We start from the raw sequence: 15442 nt of genomic DNA on the forward strand, positions 1-15442 counted from the left end.
TTGCATCGGCGCCTGCTAATTTGCCAATGCCCTCAGCTGAGCGAGCCGGTGCGCCGACCATTTTCGCTGTGAACCTGTGATCCCGTGACCGGGTCGGCAGCCTCGCAACTCGCAACTGGAGAAAAGGCACCCCGTCACCATTCCGCGGCTGTGCGAATGTGCCATTATCCCGTGAGTACAAAGCTTCCGGAACACTGATGACAGAAACCTCCAATGCCACATGACGGATCAAACAACCTGCTGTGTGTGGCAGCACGCCAAGACGGCGCGAAGGGCACTACTGGATGCGCGTGATCGCCTGTCGCGGTAATCTCTTCGCCCTCTTGCGAACCGGCAGCTATCGTGCCAAATTAACCAATCGATGCACCCACTGTAGAGGCAATCAGGCAGTGCAAGAGGGGGGCAAGCATTGCCTTCTGCCGTGCACGGTTGTGCAATTTCAGTTCAGGTGTGCCTGCCTTGCCGATGGACGCAAGCACCAGTTGATGCGTTGACTCATAGTGAACACCACTTAGCTGAAACGATTTGAATGGCTCGTTTAGAATGTGAAACTTATAAGTTAGAGACCTTGCTTTGCTTCATAGTGATGAACGGTGCAGACCCAGGAGTGTAAACCGACAATCCTGACTAGTAAGCCTCTATATATCTAGGCGTGTGTTCCGAAGGGGACGATAAGTGTTTCAATGGAATCCTTCTAAGGAACATTGGAGAATTGAAATGTCTTCCCAGTGACCTCAAAGTTCCGCGTCAGACGCGGCCTCTAACAAAAGATGACATATATAGCTCAGGGTGAGTCACATAAATCGGTTAGTGCTTTTCGTGCATGACCATCATGCTAGCATAAAGTGTTTTTTCCTTTTTTGGTTGTCATCATGTAGCTTTTCGTCCTTCGCTGAACAGTAGAGCTGTTGCCTTGACAATCTTTTTTCACAAACATGTGACTAGTCATTCCGGACGGTGTTCTCCAATGGCATTTTGTGAAGAGTTTGTGGGTGGTGGTGGTTCTAGTATTTTTCACAAACATGTGGCTACTTGTGCAGATAGGATCGGCATGACAATCATTAGGAGTGGCACTGACAACCTGGGGGAAGTTATAATGTCCTATATGAGGCAGAAAGTAAATGAATGTCTATCTAAAACAAATGCTAAATCATACATCATGTAAGCATTTTTGTCTTAACCTCGCAATTTTTGGCCAATGACAAATGATGGGTTGCAATATTTCCAAGTGTCAGTGTCTACAGTAATTTTGAATTATCATAACCTACGGAGCCATATGTAACTATTAGTGGTCCTGTTAGATGTTACCATCAGAGACACTGAATTGTGTAATCAAATCGATAAAAATGGAAGCAAAATCAACCGGAGGATTCATATCCCGGGCATGAATGCTTTCGTCCTACTTTCCGTTACATTTGCATGATCCCCATTCGTCGTCCCCTTCCCTCCACCCTTCCCCAACCGAGCAGCCTGCCCGCCTCCGCCCCTCCGCAATATAACCACCCCGACCACCGCGCCGCACACTCCAGTGGCGACTCCGCTAGTCCGCTCCTCCCAGTCGCGCGCACGCACAACATGATCCAACCATCAACAATGCCTCCTCCGGCCCGCCTCCTCCCCCTCCTCGTCCTCCTCCTCATCCATCTCCCCTCCTCCCTCTCCTCCCGCCACCACCACCACCGCAGTACCCCGTCCCCGTCGCCCGCCGCGGCACCGGCGTCCTCCGTCTCGGCGCCGCTCGCCGTCCTCCTGGCCTGCAACGCCACCCGCTTCCAGCCGGCCTGCGTCTCCACTCTCTCCGGCGCCGGCTCCGACGCCTCCGCCTCCGACCTCCTCGGCGCCACGCTGTCCGCGCTCCGCGCCCGCATCCCGCCCGCCGTCTCCACGGCCAAGTCCGTCCTCGCCGCCTCCTCCAACGTGAACCTCTCCAACGCCGCCACCAACTGCCTCACCTTCCTATCCCTCTCCTCCCGCCGCCTCGCGCCCTCCCCCTCGCCGCCGCTGCTCTCCGCCTCCACCGCGCTGCTCCACCTCTACGACTGCTGGTCCGCGTACAAGTACGTCAACTTCTCCCACACCATCTCCGACGCCATGGCCTACCTCCACGACACCATCGCCGTCAACAGCAACTACATCTCCATGCTCGCCGCGCGGCAGCGGTACGGCGACGAGACCTCCCGCTGGCGCCCGCCGCAGACGGAGCGCGACGGGTACTGGCCGCCCGCCGCGGCCGCGTCGAAGGAGGCGGAGCCCGACGTCGACGCGCTCGGGGTGCCGCGAGGGCTGGCCGCGAACGCGACGGTGTGCGCCGCGGGGTGCGACTACAAGACGGTGCGCGAGGCGGTGGCGGCCGCGCCGGACTACGGCGAGGGGCCGTTCGTGGTGCGCGTGAAGGAGGGGGTGTACAGGGAGACCGTGAGCGTGCCGTGGGAGAAGACGAACGTGGTGCTCGTTGGCGACGGCATGGGGAAGACGGTAATCACCGGCGACCTCAACGCCGACACGCCCGGCGTGTCCACCTTCAACACGGCCACCGTAGGTGCGTACGAACCCGCGTGTCCCCCTCGCCCCCTCTGCGTATTCTGCCCCCGTGTACGGCGTAGGCGTATTGCACTGGTGACCGAGCCGAGCGTACTCAACTGCTCTCTACCGCGTCGTACGCGTGTACATGCATGGAATCAATGCGATCCCGTGACAGGAGCACTTTAAAGGCAGCCGTGTGACGCATCCCTTTCACTCTTGGCTTTTGCATGTCGCGTCGGGCATGCCACATGACCAAATTTTTTTGTGAGCCTTCGTTTTTCAAAGGGAAATTTAAATTTGAAATCTGGCCTTGGTTAGCAAAAGTTGCTTCCGGAAACGCCTAAAGGAAAAGTTGCTCTAAAAGCCTTTAGGCCATGGCGCAATGTGCACTGCATGCGTAGTGATCTTTCATTCTTTTGACTAGGTAGGACTTTAGGAGGTAGCCTGCTACCAGTACATTTTTATCACTAGAGATAGACTGACTAGCACCGTTTGTACTAACGTGTTTGTGTCAAGCTACTATAATCTGGCTGAGTCCTGATACATTTCTCTAGTACTAGTATGGTTTGGTTACTTGTTGCAATAATTGTTAGTACTAGTATGGTTTGGTTACTTGCTGCAATAACTGTTGCAATAAGGGGTGTTTGGTATTAGAATTTTATCCTTTAAAAGTATTAAATAAAATCTAATTATAAAACTAATTGTAGAACTCTGATTTTGGAAACAGATTTTATTTAGTACTCCTAAATAGCAATTTCAAAAAAAATTATTTAATAATTTTAAATAGCATGATTCTTTTTAAATCTCTGCCAAGAATCCGCTGGTGAGTCGTGACAGCGAGTTAGTGCTGCAAGCAAATGGACGATCCACTTACCAATAGTAGCAAGTACACTAGTACTAGGTGACCGGCAAATGCATGTGCCGGGTGGCGACAATGCAGCGCAGCGTCGTCACGAGGGAGCCTGCTCCGAGGCTATCCATTCCAAGGCACTCCACTTGCCCGTGCGTCGTCCGGGCCCACAAACCCCACCGCATGCTGATTTTTTCCCATCTTTCTCTGCTCGGTCCTGTGGGCGCAGGCGTGCTGGCGGACGGCTTCATGGCGCGCGACCTGACGATCTCCAACACGGCGGGCCCCGACGCGCACCAGGCGGTGGCGTTCCGCTCCACGGGCGACCGCACGGTGCTGGACGGCGTGGAGCTGCTGGGCCACCAGGACACACTGTACGCGCACGCCATGCGCCACTTCTACACCCGCTGCCGCGTCGCCGGCACCGTCGACTTCGTCTTCGGCAACTCCGCCGCGGTGCTCCACGCCACCGCCCTCCTCGTCCTGCCCCGGCAGCTGCGCCCCGACAAGGGGGAGAAAGACGCCGTCACGGCGCAGGGCCGCACCGACCCGGCGCAGCCCACGGGGATCGTGCTCAGCGGCTGCGCCGTCAACGGCAGCGACGAGTACATGGAGCTCTACCGCCGGAAGCCCGACGCGCACCGCGTCTACCTGGGCCGGCCGTGGAAGGAGTACTCCCGGACGGTGTACCTTCGGTGCACGCTCGCGGAGATCGTGCAGCCGCAGGGGTGGATGCCCTGGGACGGGGACTTCGCGCTCGACACGCTCTACTACGGCGAGTTCGGCAGCGCCGGGCCCGGCGCCGCCGCCGCCGGCCGGAGGGTGGCGTGGAGCAGCCAGGTGCCCGAGGACCACGTCGACGCGTACAGCGTCGCCAACTTCATCCAGGGCCACGAGTGGATACCCAAAGCGTAGTACACTAGTAGTAATGCCTGTAGAGAATGAGAATGTATGGTGAACAGTCGTGTCGAGCAACTGGCATGCCACCACTGACGTTGAGCACTGCAGTTATAAGAGCAGGTGAAAGAACAAGAATAAAACCTGCTGTGATCGACGATCGATGGTGGACGGAAACTCTGCTCATTTCTGTGGCCACAAAGGAAGAGTGGCCTGGAAGAAATGCCAGGGTGAAGTGGCGCCGTGGCGGAGCTACGAAATTGACAGGCAGATGAGCTCGGCGCCACGGCGTGCGGTTTCCGCAATTGGCAGGTCCTTGCAAACAACATTATCGCCTCGCCCCGCCACCCCGTGGTGGTCCGTCATTGATTCACTGCAACACTGCCTGCCTGCCTGCCTTTGCAGCGGCGTCTTTTCGTTGTGCCCTTCTTCATCGCCGCATGTGCGCCGCCGCCCAACGATCCAACCAAAAGATGAGGGGCAGGAGTCACGGTCGTGGATCGGCGCCCACCCACTTCCGGACGCGTGCTTTTCGTGCGCCATGAGTCGAAGCCACAACTCACAAAAAGGGAGGTCGTGAGCCAAATTTTTGACGCGCTGTATGGTGATATCGCACTGTTTTTTTTTTTGAGCTTGATATCGCACTGTTAGTTATATACTAGTCATGGATCACTTGCTTTATCCTACATCTAAAGAAGTGCGACACTGCCGATGAGAAACCGTAGGTCTGATTTCAGGCGTTCAACATGGTGACGAAGTTATCATAAGTATCGCCTTACTTTCGACAGACATGTTTTTTTAAGGCAATGTTTTTTTCTTTCCAAAAAGAAAAACGGACGTGAAGCGTTGCTACCTCTACAGAGAACAACCACCGGCCCGGTTCAAAAGCAAAAGGAAAACCGCATAAACTGGTCTGGGCCGGACAAACATGTGAAATCGACATACGGGCAATACAGCCCAGTGGCTGGTAATGGTGATCCCCCGAATGGCACTGATGTCCTTGCAGGTTGCAGCCGAGGGGAAATGCGCACCAAACGACTTAGCTTGGGCTGCATCTTGGGCTGCTCTGTCTTTATTGGGCCTACGTTTCCTTAGCGTTTATTAACTGGTTCTTTTTTGGCGGGAAGAGGGAGCAACAAAAAAAAATAGGCAGTATATTCAATCTGGGCCGAATCTCACTCACTCTTAGGTAGCCCAGCTTCTTTGCTTTACCTGGGCCACTATAAAAAAGAAAAAAAATTATAAAAAGAAAAACGAAGTAAGCCCCGTATTAATTCTGGCATGTCTATGGAAGGGCTGGGCCAAGAAGTCTTCTTCGCTGGGGCATCGCGGCATCCCCGCGGCCGCGGGGTCAATTCATCGCAGAAGGTTTTTTTTCTTTTCTATAGTGGCCGCCGACCCTGACCCCGCCGCAGCCAGCCGGAGCCGTCGTTGTTGCCGCACCGGCAACGCGGCGCGCCACCGCTGCCGCGTGACGGCGAGAGGCCAGCCAACGGCGGGATTCCTCCCCGTCCCCTGCTGGAGCACCAAGCGCGGGCGTCTCCATGTGCGGCTGACGAGAGCCCACGGCAGGGCCAGCACCAGCAGCCCAGCACAGGTGACGAGCGCGAACTCTGTCTACAGGTCTAGTACCAGTCGTACTCGCACGCGCAGCGTCCCACGACCAGTTCCCTCCTTTTGTTGTTTCTCTCCCGCTTTGCCCGGTCAAAAGCCCAAAAGCTGGCATCACCCTGCCCCCCCCTCCTCGTCCATCCAAGGCGGCCGCGCGACAGATGCCCGACGCGGCGCGACGCGTGTCACCGCGCCGGCCCTAGCGCAGTGGGTGGTCTCCGGCCTGGCGCGCCGCCTAGGGGCTAGGGCACCGAGCGGAGTGGTCGGTCCATGCCATGCCCCTGCCCATGCCGCCGTGCATGCGTATCTGACTGACCGACGCCAGGGAGGTGGCGTTCGATTGCCGCGTCCCCCTCGTGCCCGCGCCGAGGCGGAGAGAGACGCCGGGGCTCCCACCGCCGCCGCCGCGTGTGCGTCCGGCGCCTCGAACCCGCCCCCTCCCAAGACAATATTGTAGTACGCCGCGGTACGGACAACGACGAGGCGCTCTGGACCGTGGCGCGCCACCGGCAGGGCGGCATAAAATAGCGAGCTCTCAGCTCGCAACGCGACGCCGACGCGCGTGGGGCGACGAACAGGAGAGTGGTGGTTGGACGCAGCGCCTTTTTTTCCCGTGGTTCCGGTGTACTGGCGCTGCTAGTGAAACCGTGCGCCAGATCTGGACGCATCCTCGGATCTCCTCTAGTGGGCGGCGGCCGTGAGGAAGAGAGACCTAATCCCAGTGACCCCGTCACTTGCAGCGCAAACATCCAACCAACCACCCCAATCGTGAGAGGCAAGGGATGCTCACTCAATCAGGGAGCATGTACAGTGTCTCGGAAGGGAGAGAGAACGATCGCCACCGCCGGGAGCCTCGTACAGCCTAGTCCCCGTGCTTTTTAGGTGAGCTGCTGTTGGAAAAGCGAGCTGAGCTGCAAAAGACCGCGTCGCCAAGGAACTGAACATGACGGAGATCATGGGATCCGGCCAATGATGATGCATCTCGTGTTCCTTTGACAGAGCAGCAACGCACACAGCAAACGTATCAGCAGATGCAATGATGCTGCTTGCTCGGCATCAGTAGGGAAGCACGGCATTTGAATGCTCGCATAGTTAGGTGGCACAGGCCGAGGACACATAGAAGTGCAGCAAGCGTGCAAGGAGCTCAAAGGCAGTGGTCGTTTCTTCTCCTCAAACAGCACTCCAACACAGTATCATTTTTAGGTCCCCATCAGCCAGCGGTTGAGCTAATTCATCAACTTCCACAACAGCATGAAAAGTGACATGCATCATATTCATCACAAAATGACGCAGTGTTTGCTGGTCAGCAATCTCATGTTGCATCACTCCAGATTGATCACTGAAACTGTTCAACCACCATACATCAACAAACCAGGCGTACTGCAGTACAGCAGTAGCCGATGGAACATGAAGCAACAGACCCCGGACAGGACTCTAAGCCAGAAAGGAAAACAGCCTATACTGATGAATTATTAGCAGAAGAAACCAAAAAAATTTGCCAGCCATCAAAAAAGCAGCGGGAGGGCGCTGGGGCAGTGATGGCCAACAGAGGTATAGAGTCATTCGGGAAGAGGCCTACATAGCTACCTTTACAAAGCTGTTGCTATGTATGTATGGAGCTTCAGAAGTTTTGTATCTGGGTATACTACTCTCTCAACAAAGCTATCTACAGATCTCATGAGCTCGACAGGCTCGCGGTAGGCGGTGCAAGCGCCACATTGTTCTTCGTCGAGTTGGTCTTGTTCTCACCCCAATGCCACAGCATGCTCTCCCAGAAGCAGAACTTCTCAAAGCAGGTTTTCAGCCTTGGATCAGTTATGTTCCGTTTCCAGTGCCCGTCAGTGAAGTTTGCTTTCTCAGCCTGCCGCCTCTCCCACTCCAACCCGGCCTTCAGCCTTGACCTCAGAAGGCAATAGCTCTGAAGCTTCTTGGGCATCTTGTTGTGCACCTTCCACCAGCGAGCATGCGCAACATCACTCGCAAACTCCCGCAGAATTTCAACATTCCAGTTGCAGTCGTAGTCCCGGAAGCACAACCATGGCTTCCGGCCCAAGTAGTGAAGGACATAGAGGATTGGCGGGTTAGCCCCAAACAACCTAGTCTTCTTCGCCTTCACTGCCTCTTCATCACCCTCCCAGAAATGTTTCAAGAAGTTCATGTGTTTTGGAATGCGATGCCACCATGTGAATATCTCATTCAGGTAGCCCTGGTCACCACCATTGTATGATGTTATCTCATTGATGTGCTCCATCAGTAACTGGAACGTGCAGTTGGAGGGCTCAATGACCATCACTCCGGAGTTGAACAGTGTTGCATTGTTGCCAGTTGCAGTGATTTCTGGCATTGCAAACAAGAAATCAATATTCCTCAGGATAAGGAGGTCAGCATCAATGAATATAACCTTGTCATAATCTGTAAGCTGCCATAGCCGGAATTTGCTGTAGTTCCATTCATTGTAGGCATCACGTTCAGCCTTAGGATTCCGGATCCTCTGTATTATTCTGACCTTCCACCCCGCAGATTCCAGCCCCTTGCGGTGGTGATCACTTATGGTCTCATCAACAAGAATAACAAGGTCTCTTGTAGATCCTGCTTGGCGAATGCTTTGAGCCGCCGTGATGGCACCACAAACATATTCACTTGCTGAATGCAGTATTGTAGCATATGCTTCTCTGCGTCTGTCCACTGTATAAAGTCGCGCTGCAATCAAAAAAGAATTTTTTTCATCATTCTGGGGAAAAAAACTTAGAAGGGAAATAGATATATTTTGACATTTCCTGACAAGTTTACAATGCATGCCTACGTAAAGAAAGATAATGTCTGGCCAACTTGTTCCAGGAAATGATACAGTTGCTCTAATACTGAAAATGTGACGATTGCAGCATTGTTTATCACTGTATATGTGCGCACATGTTGATGCATGCAACCATAGCTTATAGAGTTACTGGATTTTCTGGATATGAGCATTGTGTACACTGGGAAAATAATGTGTCTTCTAATGGGATGCTATTACAAAATTGAGACATTAATCAATTTACCTTTTGCGTTCAGTGGAACAGCAAGCTCACAGGAACCAACAGGTAACCTGAGCTTCTCTTGTAGAGCCTTCACATCAGGTTTGTACAGCCAAGCATTGCCTTCACGTTTCACCAGGTTCTTGCAAGAGAAGAGATTTGGAATCGGGAAGCAATCAGTCATGAACAGCACATGGACTCCACCATTGCCTCTTGCCGTGCTCGCTGCTATTTTAGCTGCTGATAACTGCAAATGCAACCGTGCAACATCTCTTGACCAACCTGCCACACGAGTACAGGGAAGCTTAACAGCAACAACATCAAAGTGTGTTGATCTCGGAAAATTTGGATCTGGAAGCGAGGGGCAAGATGGTATCTCTGTTTCTTCCTCCTCATCTATCCATTCAGGATAGAGAGTCTGCCAGGTAATGGTTTCATTGGCATGCTCTAGTCTTATGACTGAAAAATCACTTTTTGGGAGCATATCTGTCCAAGTGCCAAACTCCGTTCTGTTAAAATTTAGGAGTGCAACTTTGAGCTTTTGTTCACCACCATTCAGATTTTGGATACTTTTATATACATCCTCCCATTGAATGCTGGCAGAAGATACATATCGGGGATCGGAACTTCTCTTATCCCATATCCACCCATTGACAAGTCTGCAAACCATCACACCCAGCGTAAGCACCAAGGTAATAGACTCAGCTCAGTATCGGAAGACACCATGGACTCTTCTTTTGTGTGTGTGTGTGTGTTGGGGGTGGGGGCGATCATGATCCGATAATGTAATACTGGATAATTGTAAAATTGTCAGGTGTACTCACCGAGAGCTTGACTGCAGCTGATGTTCATACACAGACGGCGTGTATAGGAGCGTTAAAAATGCAGCAGACATGATAGCGAAGAGCAAAAGTTGCAAGGATCGGAATTTGCATCCCGAGCTTTTCTCCAGTACAAAAACATCAAATTTTTCAACCTCTTTGAAACTCTTGCTTTTCTGAGTCCTCCTCTTAGCTGTGTCCTCACTGAAAAAAGTATAAACAAAACAGTGTCAAGGATAGCAAACTCTTCCATGCAAGTATTTGGACAACAATTAGTAATCCTAGTCACAAAAAAAGTTGAAAAGTAAATTCTGTATTTGATTTGTATTGCGACTATTTGTGGGCACAAAGCAGTCATCGCAAATTGGAAGGTCAATGCAGGATTAGACCATTTATGGTGATAGAATGGACTATGGAGAATTACACCAGGGAAAATTATCGATAATAAATTGCTGAAGGAATAATGCAATTTCCAGCTGAAGAGATCACTGTTTTTACACAAATTACAAAGGCAATACAGACTCTTCAGCAGGTCCATGCCAAACTAACTATATTATCAGGGTAACATTACCAGGTCCCAAATTTTTACTAAATCTTCGTTCTACTTGAAAGGTAGAACTGCATAGATTATTACTGGTGCTGCTGTTTTATGTTTCCTAGAAGTTTGCTCTGGTCTTATATATTTTTTAACTTGGGAAGAGGTGGATCCACTGACATGTGGTGGCATCTGCGGACTTCTGCCTTGTAAAACAAAAACTAAAGCATTGAAAGCACATCTTTTTTAGAGGAAAAACTTGCAGTATCACATATGTATAAAGGGAAAATGCTCAATCAAACTAAAGTGGCTTGGCTGTGGAAGAAAAAAGGCTAAAGGAAAAAATCCACTCCCAGCACTGAGAATTAAAAAGGGGCCAAAAGAAAATTAGTGGCCTCCGTTATTCCCCAGAGTTCAACTTTATTAGTCACATCTTTTGGGAAAGCTGAGCATCATTAAGCACAAAGATGCCAGGTACCTAACCCCCCATGTTCTTCGTCTCAAATCAAATCACAAGAGCACGCTTAGGGCCGGGCCGCCAGCGGTTTAAATACCGTGAAACACGGAATGAAAAAGCTGCACATATGATTAATCCCAGATGCAGAGAAGAAACCGTTTCTTTGCAGTACTACCATAGACACCCTGAAGAAAATTTGGCCCAGAAATATGGACCCGACCAAGATAGCCGAAATCACCGGTAGGTCACACATCAAAACCCAGCATTTCCTACACGCCAAGCTTGGCAATTCAACGGTCCTGGACCAGAGGCAGCACAAAGCAGCAGCAGTAGCTGACCTGCTCAACGTGGCAGCCGTATTGCCCCTATAGCAGCCCGGCACATGAAACTATTACGTGCAGTGCAGGGATTTAATGGCGTTGCTGCCACAAGGAGCTGTCTTTGGGGTCAAAAACGGCAGCAAGAGCACATGGATGGCCACCAACGCCTGGCTGCACGCTTTATACAGCAAAAAATAAAAATGTTCCGCTCAAACGGAAACGTTGTTGCTCGTTAGTAGCATCTAAATATGTGATCACAAAAGTGAGTAACTTTCGGCCAGGGAAACCGGGAGAACCGACGAGTGAGGACGGGCAGATTTACACGTTTCAAACGCATCGAGAGACGACAGCGAACCATCAGCGGCAGGAGCGCATATAAGTGTATAACTACATCAGTAGCTCAAAGCTGGATGGGGAAAAGAGCAAGTTTCTCTTGCTGGGAATGGCAAAACGGGAGGAAGAACGGATGGACGGGTGGAGGATGTCATAAAGGCACAACCACCACTACCTGCACCACCAACAAAATCAGAGGAAGTTATGGAGGAGGCCAGGAGGGGCAGGGCATGGTGAACGGGAACGACGGGCAGCAGGAAACGAACGGCATCTTGTACAGGGTACATGGCAATGGTACTGCAGCACTCCTGCGAGATTACACGATAAGGATGGATGGAGGATAGTCACCGCCGGAGACACCGGCAACACTAGCAGCTTAGATGCAAGTCAATCCAGCATGCAGCACATGAGCGCACATGGCACAGGCAAAGCGCGCATCTGAACCTGAACCTGGATTAGCACGCTATCCAGAGTCCAGACCAAGCAGAACCAGCTCAAAAGCGTGACCAGCAGGAGGGGTGGCGTGAGTGAGAGAGGCAGGGGAGGGAAAGTTTGCTTTAGATCGGAAGGGAGGGGGAGATCTTACGCTGCCCCGGCCGGCCGGTACCGGGCCTCCAAGGAACCCATGCGCTTGATCTCCAGGATCCTTCTCGGCGCGTTCACTGACTCCGACGAAGCCTCACGCCGACCACACTTCCGCGGCCCCGGTTGCGCCGCTTCTCATCTGCAATGGAGACACAGGACACCGTAGGATCCGTGAGCGTTCGTAGTTCGCTGAAGCACAAAAAAAAAACAACAACAGCAACAAGAAGCCCGAATGCCACACATGGACAGACGCAATAGAAGTGGAAACCTTCCCGGGATGAAGAGCGGGAAAGGGAACGGCCAACAGATGGGCCGGGTAGAAACAAGTAACAGCGCGAGCGAGGTAAAGCTGCGAACCCGAATCTACGAGACACCGGAAAAGGAGGGCAGCAAATCAAGCAAAACTACAAGCGAGGTAAAAGGGGCAAATCCGCTGCGGAAAAGGAGCGAAGAGCAACCAAATCGAGCAAATGGTGGCGCCAAACAACCCCCGGCGGAAAAGAACCCAAACCACCGCGAACAGATCAAGCGGCTCCCGGCAAGACCGCACCAGAGATCAGATCAAAGAGCGCACAAAAAACGGAGCCACAACCGACGGGCGACGGCGGCGCGTACCTGGAAGGCAGCCGGCAGGCGGGCGGAGGAAGCTCGCTGGGAAGGAGAGGCGCTGCGGCGGCGGCGAGCGCTGGAGCTGAAATGGCGAGAGCAGCGGGCGGCGGCGAGCAGGAGCGGCGTGGGGAGGGGACGCACGCAGGCGGGCAGGCAGTCGGTGGTGCGGCGAGATGGCGGCTGAGTGGCTCCGGTTCGCCCCTCTCCTCTTCTATAGAGCTCTGGGTGGGCTTGGGAGAGCGGAGGGGAGGAGTTATTTATATATAAGCATACACGAAAAACTACACTGCCCACAAAGCGAAGGGCGAGCGGGTTAAAGCAAGCGAGGCAGATGGAAAAAATGGGAGTAATCTTTTCCCCTGGGGCCCACGGCGCGTACGGCCGCGGCCCAATCTCTCCTTCGTCCCAGAGGGGTCCGGGGATTAGCAGGAGTCGGTGAGAAGGCTTCCGGACCGGTGGTGGGTAAAAACGGATGGAGGAATGGTAAAAGTACAAACGGTCACATGCCAAGAATGGTAAAAAGTTAGTAAACTCCCATCTACTAGTAAAGTCATAAGCATACCCAATTTTCAACTGCTGTTTTCAAGTCACAAGCATCGGCCAATGAGGTCAATCTGTCAGCCTCTACCTCGCTCTCAGCGTGTTCAACATAACAGAGAAATGACCAAAAATGTGCGAGCGCTGCGACGTGAAAAACCGGGCTCGCCAGCAGGTCCAACTCGTTTTACATCATCTCCCGGTCATGTGGCCGGAGGTCAGGAACGAAGAACATGCAACGCAGGTACCTTAAATTACTGCAACCAGCCTGATCTGACCGACTTTGACGGATTGACTGCTGCGTTAGATCAACTTGACGCGTTCAGCGATTTTCGGTGTGAAGCCACGCTGGAGAAGACATGCAAAGTGCAACCACCCGTTACCAAACTTAATACCACTAGCAGCTTTGAATGCTTTTGCTTAGCGGTGATCGCTTGCTAGGAATCTTCCGTAGGGTTGCCATCGTACTGTGTCCAAGACATCCAAACATGCCACTGGTACCATTTTCCGGGTGACCTTTTGTTGCTAGCTTCCACACGGTTTAGACATTCTAGTCGCAGTTCAGCTACTGCATTTCTGGGGCTATTTCTATTTTCATGTCTGCTCACCTTTGTGTTTATACTTTTATGATATTTGCCCATTTACTTGGGAGCTAAGAAAGCGCGGTTATTCGACTATTGCGTTTTTGTTTGCATACTATTTTACTTATTATCTCGTTTCATAATTATTATTTTTTAAATTTACCCAGGAGGTATTCAGAGATGTTTTTTTTTTACTCAGCACTCCTGCTTCAATAATAATACCTACCGCTAAGGACAAACGCAGTGGAACGGAAATGTAATTATTCAGAATTTAATATGTCTGAATTTCTACGGTCACTAGCACAGGCTTCGATTCACCTACCAGCGTCATCTCGCCTCCATCCAGTTGCAAGCCGGGCTCCCGTTGTCAAGCTTAAGCTTAAGCATCTCCACCGACGTTCCATGATCGCATCGCATCCCTGGCAGGAATGCAGGATGGCATCGCCATCATGGCCGCGAGACCGAAAAATGCCAGAGCGGAGAGAAAGCGAACTGGGGGGAGTACGCGAAGGCGAATTCCAGCTGGGCCTCGCGTCCCCCTCCTGCAATATCTGTGGACCTAATCAATGAGGAGCACCATGAATGCGGCGAGGGCAGTGTCGTCTCGGCTCGGCTCGGCGCCCCTGCGAGGTGTCGGAGAGCCCATCCGCCATGGCATGGCCTCGCCAGCGCCCCAATGCCGCTCGGTTTCTTTCTTTCTCCGTCGCCTTCTGATCGAGCGAGAAAAAGAAAAGGAAAAGGAAATGGTGGTGCCAGTCCGTGGCTTCAACTGGACGGGCGAATCCGGTCTGGTCCCGATCGGCATCGGCGCTCCGGGCGCGGCCACCTGTGTGGGCGCATTCAATCCATGCCCCTGGCGACGAGACGCTGTACCCGCGGCGAGACCGCGACAGCGACGTGGGATCGAAATGGAAAGATAGCAGCAGCGGGCACTGCTGCGCGCTCTGTCCCGGCAAAGCCATCGATCTCGTCGTAGGGGAGGAGGCCCGGTCCGCTTCGGGCTTGCAGGTCACAGCGCCCCGCCGCCGCTCCACCCGCTGCGCCGCGCGTCCGTCCCGCCGCGGCCGCGGCGAGAGGGATCCGGCGTCGGTCGGTTCCCATTCCGCGTGGAGAGAGCACGCGCCCGAGGGGGCCGGTAGCCGTTGCGACTCGCGAGAACCGCGCCAGGAGCACGTCGGGCGCGGCGCGGGTGGCTCTGGCCTCTGGGCGGACGCGCCGCGTTCACGGGGCCTCGGCGTACGCGTCGCGGTTTCGCCTCCAAAGTCTACCGTTGTTAGCTCGGTGAAAACGAAACGGCTGCCTTTTTTCCCCTGCCGTATCGGACTACTAGACTGGACTACCTGGTAGCTTGGCAGCGACTGTTAAAATGAGAGGAAAATTTGAGCTGAGCTGCCGCGAGAAGCGCAAAAAGGCGCAAGCTTGTTCTGAAAAGGCCTGGGATTTTCAGGTTTGATCGGGTCTAAAGGGTGACCGACCTCCAGACTCCAGTGACGTGTTGCCCCCACCCTTTTTCTCCTCGTGCTCACGAGACAATTCCTAGTGACGTCCGCCGCACCGATTCGAAGCAGACCCGCCCGCCGGGAAAGAAACGGCTGCTTGACAGGCCTGGATTGACGGGAGCCAACGGCCGCTTTCACATGGCGACGATGATGGATGCCGTGGATGGCCACGGGAGGGAGCGAGGAGCACCGAGGCAGCGCAAGCAAAAGCAAACTTTCCCGGCGCCATGCCAACGCATCGGCTGGGTGCTCGCTCGACCCTACTCTACC

General features: G+C 53.2%; 2 protein-coding genes across 2 annotated transcripts; one reads left to right on the forward strand and one right to left on the reverse strand.

Annotated features, from left to right (window-relative positions):
• The first annotated feature begins 87 nt into the window (after nt 1–87).
• On the forward strand, nt 88–4427 carry LOC112893481 (probable pectinesterase/pectinesterase inhibitor 51). The gene is made up of 3 exons (XM_025960846.1): nt 88–306; nt 1041–2539; nt 3603–4427. The coding sequence occupies exons 2-3, from the start codon at nt 1420–1422 to the stop codon at nt 4286–4288; spliced, it is 1806 nt and encodes a 601-aa protein (XP_025816631.1). The 5' UTR covers nt 88–306; nt 1041–1419; the 3' UTR covers nt 4289–4427.
• Nucleotides 4428–7130: 2703 nt separating this feature from the next.
• Nucleotides 7131–12785, reverse strand: LOC112892606 (UDP-glucuronate:xylan alpha-glucuronosyltransferase 1-like). Its single transcript, XM_025959739.1, has 5 exons — nt 12562–12785; nt 11948–12085; nt 9720–9920; nt 8920–9554; nt 7131–8581 (listed from the first exon to the last, which is right to left on the reverse strand). Exons 2-5 carry the CDS (start codon nt 11986–11988, stop codon nt 7557–7559), a joined length of 1902 nt encoding a protein of 633 aa, XP_025815524.1. The 5' UTR covers nt 11989–12085; nt 12562–12785; the 3' UTR covers nt 7131–7556.
• Between the last annotated feature and the right edge of the window lie 2657 nt (nt 12786–15442).

The sequence above is a fragment of the Panicum hallii genome, chromosome 5 (assembly GCF_002211085.1).
Source record: "Panicum hallii strain FIL2 chromosome 5, PHallii_v3.1, whole genome shotgun sequence".
NCBI lineage: Eukaryota > Viridiplantae > Streptophyta > Magnoliopsida > Poales > Poaceae > Panicum > Panicum hallii.